The 10,019-nt window shown below is 34.0% G+C and overlaps 1 protein-coding gene across 2 annotated transcripts in view; it reads left to right on the forward strand.

Annotated features, from left to right (window-relative positions):
* Nucleotides 1–4,064, forward strand: part of LOC149425357 (estradiol 17-beta-dehydrogenase 11-like) — a 56,300-nt gene extending 52,236 nt beyond the window's left edge. For both annotated transcript variants that reach the window (XM_089651093.1, XM_089651092.1), the window contains exon 6: nt 991–4,064. In XM_089651093.1, the coding sequence (XP_089507219.1) occupies nt 991–1,251 (261 nt within the window). In that variant the 3' untranslated portion in view covers nt 1,252–4,064. The remainder of the gene's footprint in view (nt 1–990) is intronic.
* Nucleotides 4,065–10,019: the final 5,955 nt, after the last annotated feature.

A 10,019-nucleotide genomic window follows, 5' to 3' on the forward strand; every position in this document is an offset into this window, starting at 1 on the left:
GTACACGATGGGTTGATGTTGGCTTCATGAGAACGGGCCGCTTCTTCGACTCGTTTTGTGTAAGACGGCTCGTATTTAGAACGAGCCACCGGCATTTGTTTTTCCTCCTTCATATAATCTGGGCCTCTTCAAGACCCGCATTAATAAAGCCCTTCCTAGAGCCCCTACCTTAACCCGTCTTACAACGCTGCCCAACAGGGTGGCGCCATATCTCCCCTGCCTTTACACTGTACAGACAGAGGCGCTCTTGTGAAGTGTTACATAAAAATAAAAATATATGTTCCAATCGCAGTTATAAAATTGCTCCAACATTCGGAGGAAAACCGTTTGGGTGTTCTAACGTTAATTTGTCATAATTTTTTTAATTTCATAATTTCAATTAATTAATTGTGAGGACTTGCACAAAGAGTCACTCATAAGTTAAAACCAGTTCTGTGTTGCGAATGCATTGTTAAAATTCTACTTGTGGAATCATCTGATGATGAATTTAGAAGGAAACCATTATTCTAGTCAGAGTGCAATTATAAAATTCTCATTATAGACCATTTAATCAAGGATTCCGACACCCCCTCCCCCGGATGAGTGTTTTTTTCCCCGCCAATAGCAATTACCTACCAACATTTAATATAATTTTTTTAATGTTCTAATTGAATTAATTGATACGTAACTGTGATAACACGCGTATTTTCATCGAACTAGGTCCAGTGGACACGCTTTAGCGAACCGTCCATACAGCTATTTCATTCGTGCACACATAGTCTTTAAATGGCTATCCTTTTCATAAGCGGTGCTACATTTTATATTGGACTAGTGTGAATGTAACACGTCTTATATTTTTAGAATGTCGTAATTAAAAATGAATGATGTTTAGGAAAAGCTTAAGAGAGTTAAAAAATACATAACATTTAACTTATGGAGATTATCATCCTGATATTTTAAATATTCAGTCTGTCATAAATACATAGTAATTGATTGCCCTTTTCCTTCCAGATCAAAACCACCACCATCTATCCCTACATCGTGGACACCGGTCTTTGCCAAAGACCCAAGATCCGTTTCCCAAGCCTTTTGGGCATCGTCAAGCCTAAGGAAGCCGCCGCAGAAATCATCAACGCCATGAGGATTGAAGAGATGGAGCACTCCATTCCCTTCACCATGCTAGCTCTCAACAACTGGTGTAGAGTTCAACCAAATAATTTTTCCCATGTACTCAAAGATTTCATTGACAGCGGTCTGGAAGCACACATTTAATTTTATTGAAACGCCATTAATAAATTATGTAGGATTACACAATGTTCGCAGTTTCTTATTATTGTGTTATGTTTGAGTTTTGACGAATAAACAATGTTTTTATTTTTTCATTACTAGCATAAGAATTTATAATGTACAAAAGATAATAAAATATACTTATTGCGGTTGTGGGTTTGTCTGTCTATGAGTGATTGTAACTCCGGTTCAATGAACTCGGATTTGTTATCGTCAGTGAAGTATCATTTGTGTCAAAAATTCAGACATAAAGCCATAAAGTGCCTTCCTGTATTACATTATTTTAACTATCTTTTTCAAAATTGTAATTGATGTGTCAAGAATTCAAATAAGCGATGAAGTACCTACCTATTATATGATATTTTTTTACCTAAAAATTATTTTAATTCCAAATATGAAAATGTTTATTTCTTTGTTCAAATTTATTTGGGTTAATCTTGAGTAAAGTAAATTTGATGTCGTGAATTTTCAAGGGTCTGCACTTTTTTCCATTTTCAAAAAAGCGTTATTTACTACCTAAATAGATTCACTAACATAATATCCCTTGAATTTTCACTCAACTCAGCTTGGCTCAGCGTTTTTTTATTCATCTTTATTATTTCGCGTCAGTCAGCATAGAATTAAATTGATACCTAAAGATTGCCATTTATAGGTAATTAACTTTAGATAAAATGTGATACAACATGAATTTAATATATTAATGACCATTATACTTTTAATTTAGTTTTGCCATTATACTCAAACTTATAATATGAGAAGTCATTGTATTGTAAATCCCGTAGTAAGGTAAAATTATTATTTTGTATTATGATTCTTTCCTGTGATTGCCATAATCGTTTTTTTAAAGCAAATTTGAAAGAAACATATATTTTTATTAAACGTAACTTTAGTTAGCCGGTTTATTTATTTGTGTCTGTTTATTTTGAACGAGCACTTAAAACACAATAAATAGCGTAAATATGTATATATTTATACGACATATAATATATATGTTTCTATGAAAAAAATCTATAAATGTATTTATACGAAACATAATATGTAAAATTCTATTAAAAAATCTATCAAAAATACACCAGCTTTTTAATGTATGTATTTATATTAAACATAATATTTATATATTCTATTTAAAAAATCTATGAATAATATCTACACCTGCTTTAGTTAAACGGCCTTCTAAAAAATATATATATAATATACTTCCTTGAAAAAATATTTAATCATAGTTTTGCTTTCATTAAATTATATTTAGATCATTTGTATAGCACCGTTTTTGTTTTATATCAATATATTTGTACAATGGTCTATCCTTTCCCTAAATGTATGAGAAGTAGCTTTATTGTAAAGCCCGTAGTCAGATGAAATTAATATTATGTATTGAAATTCTTTCCTTTGGTTACCATTTTCGTTTTTTAAAAACAAATTTGTAAGATACATCATTTTTTCATTCAACGTAACTGACTTATTTATTTGTGTCTGTTTATTTTGAATGAGCAGCCTATACACCCCACAGTAAACATCGTAAATACATGCACTGAACGATCATTGGCTGAGTGGGCATCGCGTTTGAGTTCCACCCAGGCGTCGCGTATTCAATTCTTCGGCTGGCTAAGTCCTCCATCACGACACTAGCGACATTTTCTGCTTACCGAGATGGTAGTAGAAGATTTTCAAATATTGTCAGGTTATTCGTAACCCTGGAATGTTTGCCTTTCAAAATATATTTATTTCTATGAAAAAAAATTCTCTATGAAAAAAATTCTGAGAAAAATATATCTGCAAATATTTCTACAAAAATATATAAACTTACTTCTATGAAACTATATATTTAGTTATATTTTGACATTATGCTCAAACTCATAATAGGTATGAGAAGTCGTTGTATTGTAAATCCCGTAATCAGGTGAAATTAAATATATGATAATGTATTAGGATTCTTTCATTTTATTACCATTTTGGTTTTTTAAAGCAAATTTGTAATGAACATCTATTTTTATTTTGTTATCTGGCATTCTTTCCACCTGATCAGCCAATCAATCTTTGGGATCTACAGAACCTCAAATTATATTTTTTAGTACCATAATTATTATTTTTTAACAAAAAAATTATAATTTTCTTTAGATTGAAGACAACAAATAGTATTAAGTTAATTATATTTTTGTGTACTTGAACAATACACATAATACTACTAAATTCATGGTTACCATATTATAACTTCATGTAGATATTCTTGTATGTTTATACAAGTTTTATACACGAAACATAGAAATAAGGCATGTTGAACCATGATGGTAAGCCAGAATGTATATATGATAATAAAATACTTTAAATATTGTATTCAATACGTTCAATTAAATGTCTATTTATTCGTGTTATCTGTAGCATAACAATACATTCTGTTTTAAAGCAATACTGTGAAATGTATGTAGTAACAATTAGGACGGGTTGTTTCGGAGAATCTGAACAATTCATCAAATTTCAACGTTCATTTTCAAGTTCTGTGAAAGATTTTTTCAAGTTCTGTTTTTTATTTCAGTTTTGTCAAGCAACTAGCCTACAATGATATAAAAACAGAAATTGAATAAGTCTTTCACAGAACCCGAAAATGAACGTTGAAATTTGATGAATTGTTCAAATTTTCCGAAACAACCCGTCCTTAGTGTATTTACTAAAACTCCTCACAGCACCTCAGGAATATATCTATTAATAGAACTTGCATTGTTGTCATACTGTTAAAAAACGTTTTCAAATAATAAAAATAAAATGAAAAACGAGTTAATAAAAATCAAATAAAAATATTACTACAACATTGTATTATTTACTTGTGTCTTCCGGTCTGTTGTACTGGAAAGAACTATTATTTCTCTTTCTTGAAGGTGAAATTTCAAAAAGGTGCTACAATCTTGTACAGCTAAATATTTTTCTGGGATACAGCTCTAAAACAACAAAAAATGTTGCATACACGAAATAACGCCCCAACTCAAAAAATTGTATTGATAAAAAATATTTATATAAATGCAAACCTTTTCATATTAATACAAAGAGAGAGAGAGTTAGGACAAATATATCTTGTGAGGTGAGTTATTTGCATTTCATATTGTATGAGGTACTCACAGAGCCGGCCCCATGCGGGCCCAATAGGAGCAGTCCGCTCCGAGCCCCGAATTGCCAAGGCGCTGACAAAACCTAACATCTAACAGTCCTAACACATGGCCCGTGAGATTATTTTTCATAAAAAATGGCGTTACACAAAAATAAATATATTATTGATGAAAATGATCACCTACCTACTACCAGTAGGTAGTAGGTAGTAGGGCCTAGGGCGTAGTGCCTAGGCGTCTACTGGTTTTGACAAGGGGCGCCAAGATTGTACTCGCGCCATTTACTCAACACTGGAAAGAACTATTAGCTGATACTTTACTGTGATGCAAATTTTGGTGATGTGTGATCACCCCCACGCTTCTCAGTGGAGACTTTCTAATAGATTTTTTTCATAAGATATTGTGTTCTAGATCAGTGCTCCGCAAACTTTTTATGTTCACGGTACACCTAACTAATCAAGAAATTTTAACGGTACACCAAAGAAAAAAAAAACAAGGTAAATTTTGGATAGGATTGGCCAGGCTTATTACAAATAACGGCGAACTTTGAGGTTAAACTACGAAAGCTGCATGTCATCATAATTTAAAAAAACATCCCAGGTTTTGAATGGTTTGTTTGGCAAAGCAGGGTTTGTCTAGCCGGGTTTGTGTAATTATGATTGATATTTATCACATAACAGTGACAGAATGACCGCGAACTGTCACCGAATCGGTTCGAGAAGTGAATTTTAATTTTACGCAATTGATAATTAAAATGCATTTTTTTCCGCCGCCACCAAGCCAAAAAGTTTCCTTTTATAGTAATTACGGCATATCTAAAGTTTTTTTCTAAAAATTATTCGTAATAAGCGTGGCCACTCCGAACCAAAATTTACCAAAAACAATATTATATTAATATTTATTATTAAAATCAATATAACATGAAAAGATGTTTAATGCGAAATGTGAGCCTGTTTAACTGAACACAGACGATCAAAATTTGGAACAATCGTTGATAACGCTGCTCGCATCTCTTCGTCGATCGTCCTCAGGCGTTCTCTTTTTTTTTACTTTATCGTTGTGAGAGTTGAAAACCCCAATTCGCATAAATAGGTCGTGGCAAATGGTAATAGAATTGCAATAGCTCGCTTTGACAGCAGTGGATACTCATTTTTTACGTGGAGCCAAAAATGTGCTAACTCTGTTTTAGAAAATTTTAATTTTAGTGTCCGATCAGTTTTAAGCTCCATGAATTCTTCCTGCTCGTTTATTGGTAAATGTCCAAGGGAAATGCTTTCCGAAAATGGATTTCTTACCCAGTCCATAGGTTGCAGGTAGGAAAATATGAGTTCATTTTTTCTGCTAACAGCTCCAAGTGTTTCACTATCAAAGCCTGCACTTTTTTTTCTGAATCGGCAGCCATGACATTTGGAAACATTTCGTTACTACCATTGGTAGCGTGGCTGATCCATAGCACCAACTTAGCGCGAAAGCTTTCAATCTTGTCCGAAGACGTTAAAATGTTACAATTTCTTCCTTGCATTTTTTTGTTCAGATCATTTAATCAGATATGCAAGTTTTGCTACCCATTCTTCTTTTTTAAATAGAGAAGCAAAGTCTGAACCCTGGGTTTCTAGAAATGTCTGGGTCTCCTTTTTCAGCTCGTAAATCCGAGAAAGCACTTTTCCGCGAGAAAGCCATCTTACTTCTGTATGAAACAGAAGTGACTGATGATCTGCTCCCATTTCCTGATACAATGCATTAAACAGACTTGATGAATTGATGAATTAAAAAAGTCAATTAAGTTCGCGGCGACACAACCAAACACTAGCATTAACGAATGACTACTAAACAAGCGGGCGCAACGTCGCCGTCGTAATTCGTAATGTTATGTTGTCACGCGCATGCACCCCGATAGTTCGTGCGCAATCACGTGATAATGTAGCAATAGCACCCCACTTATGTAGTGTAGCACACGTGATAATGTAGCGTAGCGGCGTAGCACACGACCACTTCGCAGCGATCGAGTCCCACCCACGCCACCTCCGGCCGCCGCGCCGCACAGAAAAGTAAAAACCGATTTACAGAGCACTTTGTGAGAAGTGACGCGGGACTCGCGGCACACTTACACATGGCCACGGCACACCAGTGTGCCGCGGAGCACACTTTGCGGAACACTGTTCTAGATATAGTGATTCCCAGATAAAAAGGAATATTTTTTGGCAACCGGTAAAAGATGAAATGTAGAAGACTTCATGTAAAATTTGATGAAATACGTTTTTTGCTATCCATATTTTTTTATAACTCCTTGACATTTAGTATTAACTGCGGTGTAATATTTGAGTAAAAAAGCGTCTTGGATCTGCTTTTGTTTTGAAGCATTTATAATTTCAGTATATTATATTTGAATGTCCAAAATTTCTCAAATTAGCATATCTAAATGCCGTTTTGTTATAGGCCACTTCCATCTTTATTAATACAAGCCGTGCTGTAGAAAATAAACTGACAAATTAAAGAGACCTGTTTTCGGACCTCTGGTGTAGCGAGGTCTAGTAACTAAACCTTGATAAACCCAGTGCCAGAAGTCCGAAAACAGGTCTATAGTGCATTTTCTACAGCACGGCGTGTATTATTAAAGATGGCGGTGAATTAGTGCATGTTGGCGCATTTGGCATATATGCAAAAACAAAACAAAAAATTGACTGGTACATGTACCTACCAATTTTAAAATTTGGTAAGATAATTATTATACACATTGATGATAAAATTATTAAGACATAAAATGTCTTCCAACGATATTCTGGTAAAACTGTAATCTTCGCAATATTACCCAGTGCAATTAAAGTTTTTGGTCTAATCTGCATAATAATCATTCTATTACATAATATATAGTGTTCAAGGGATGTTCTGGATATGCGGTACCTTTCTACATGATTTCCTACGCTGGCTTTGAGTCACAGAAAGAATTGATTATAAATACAGAATAAAGTACTGAACGGACGGGGACCATCATACTAAACTAATATCTACGTGAGGGACAATCGTACAGCTAAGGTCAGCCAAGTCTAGCCTTCGAACAGACTAGTCAAACCCTCACGTATGAATGTTGCATAGTTTGAGATACAAAGCTGTAACTGGCATTATCATGTACACACTCATATCAAATGCGCAAGTTCTGTTTTCCTTGAGAATTGCATACAAAATTTCACCAACAAAGTAAAAATAGATCATTATTTTTACTAATACTATTTTGCTTATCCACCGGATAGGTACTATTACTATTTCGAAATATTTATATTATAACGATCACGCGCTCATTCCTAATCGCTACTTCGCAGGTGGTTTTTTCTATGGAATGCATTTCTGTCAATTCTGGCTTGCTGTCAAATGTCAAAATCGAATCATTTTAAATTTGATAATCAGTAGCTAGTAGTGGAAATATTGTTTTAATTTTACTACAAATATGGAAAGCACCCCTGTTATAAATACATCATTTCTAAGTGTTGAAGATTTCGACAAACATTGTAGACTGTGTTTATCACAGTCTAAACCGCTTCTATCTATTTTGGAAAATATGAACAACATACCATTAGAACTGTCCACATGTCTTTCCATCGAAGTAAATTGCGATGATTTACTACCTAAATTTATTTGTGAAAAGTGTGCCAACAATCTTCAAGATTTTTACACTTTTTATATAAATTCAAAACATTGCGAAAAATGGTTACTGGATTGTTTGACTAATCAAGCTGCACAAATCGCAACCGAAAGTCCTTTCCTTGCAGAACAAATCTCAAATCGACAAAACTTAAAATCCCCCTGTGAAAGTGAATTCCTGGCTGAATTCCTAGACAGCAGTAATAATTCTTTTGATATGGAACTTTTGACTTATGATTCAAATACATTTACCGCATTGGAATATTTAACAAGTGAAAACCTACCAACAACCTCAGACGATGTTGCCAGTAAATTGGTGAACAGTGGCATCAAAGTCACCAAGGTAACGAATGTGAAAGGTTCTAGTTTTTCAAACCCTCCGGATGATTCTTACGAGATACACATGGAAATTGATGTTTTGGATTCTGATTTAGATATTGTTAATGAACTCTTATCGAAACAATCTAGAACGACTCCAATCAAAGAAAAAAATAATGTTGATAATGAATGTTATTCCTGCATGTGTTGTAGAATTATATTTAATGATTTTGAGAGACTCGCCAACCACATGGGCAGTTGTGAAGCCTTACAAAGAACCTGTGTGGACTGCGGCAACCTATTTGAAACTAAAGAGAAGATGTTAAAACACAGAATTGTTCACAATACACCGCAAGCATGTACATGCCACCATTGTGGGAAACAGTTCCTCGGAGTGGATAGACTTAACCAACACATTGAGAAGTGCCATTCTGACTTTGTGGCTGAGATTGGTTGTGTTTACAAGTGCCGTGAATGTGGGAGTATATTCCAATCCAAAGACAAGCTCTATGTCCATGCCAAATCACACGTCAAATCCAAACTAAATATCAATTCCGCTCATTTTGTTTGTGAAGATTGTGGGAATGTTTACTCTAATAAAGCCAACTTGCAGAATCATAGAAGATTGCAACACGGTGGTCCAAATTTTGTAGACGACTCATATTGCGTGTTTAGATGTAAAGTTTGCGCTAAGGTATTTGGTAACAGAAACCAGCTATACTCGCATATAAAGCAGCATACCAATATATTGGAAAACACACAGCATCTATGTGACAGCTGTGGAAAGAGTTTTAATTCCTATAACGGTTTATCCCGTCATGTTTTAACTCACGTGGGAAACAAATTTGAATGCAGTATTTGTAAAAAGCAGTTCATAAATGGAAGTCTGCTAAAAAGGCACTTGAGCAGCCACGAAATCGAAACGCAAGTGTGTGAAGTGTGCGGACTTATATTCTCCAACGATGTCTTGTTGAACATCCATCACGATGAGCACATATCAAACTGAATTTGCATTTCCAACAATTTTTTGTTAATGAAAATATATTAAAAGATATTTGGGTAATTATTCAGGATCGCTTGCCACGCTTAATACGATTTTTTTCAATAAAACCTTTTGATTTACCTTAATTACTATAAAAGGAAACTGACTGCATTCGGAAAAATTTTAAATACGCCATTTTACTTTTTAATTACATAAAATGAAAATTCGCTTTCGTTGTATGGAATGACAGCCAAAATAATTTATTAAGCGTGGCCAGCGATCTCGAATATTTTCCAAAATTTGTTACTGTTTATTATTTTTATTTCTTCATTTCCATAAGACTCCCTATATTTTTAATTAAAAATAATATTATTATACATCTTTACACAGACTTTTATTTCTTCCTGCGTGAACAGAATGTCTTAGTTCATAAGTCACTAGCTGAAGTCCCCGGCATTACCTGGCCTTTACACAGACTTTTCTAAATCAATGCAAAATTTCATCAAAATTCTGTTTTGGAGTGGGAAAAGAGGGGTGGGGGTGGTTTTTAAAATTTTTGTGTAGACAGTAGCACTGTTTTGAAGGTCAATGTTCAAAATTTCATCAATATCTTAAATTTTATTTTAAAAAATTTTTATATTGGTGCCCTTTTTTACTCATTTAAAGTACGCTCTAGCGTGTTTAAATCGCACTTTATGGAACGCGCGTTTTTTAAAGTT

The sequence above is a fragment of the Hesperophylax consimilis genome, chromosome 3 (genome assembly GCF_061612785.1).
Source record: "Hesperophylax consimilis isolate HC1 chromosome 3, BYU_Hcon_1.0, whole genome shotgun sequence".
Lineage (NCBI taxonomy): Eukaryota > Metazoa > Arthropoda > Insecta > Trichoptera > Limnephilidae > Hesperophylax > Hesperophylax consimilis.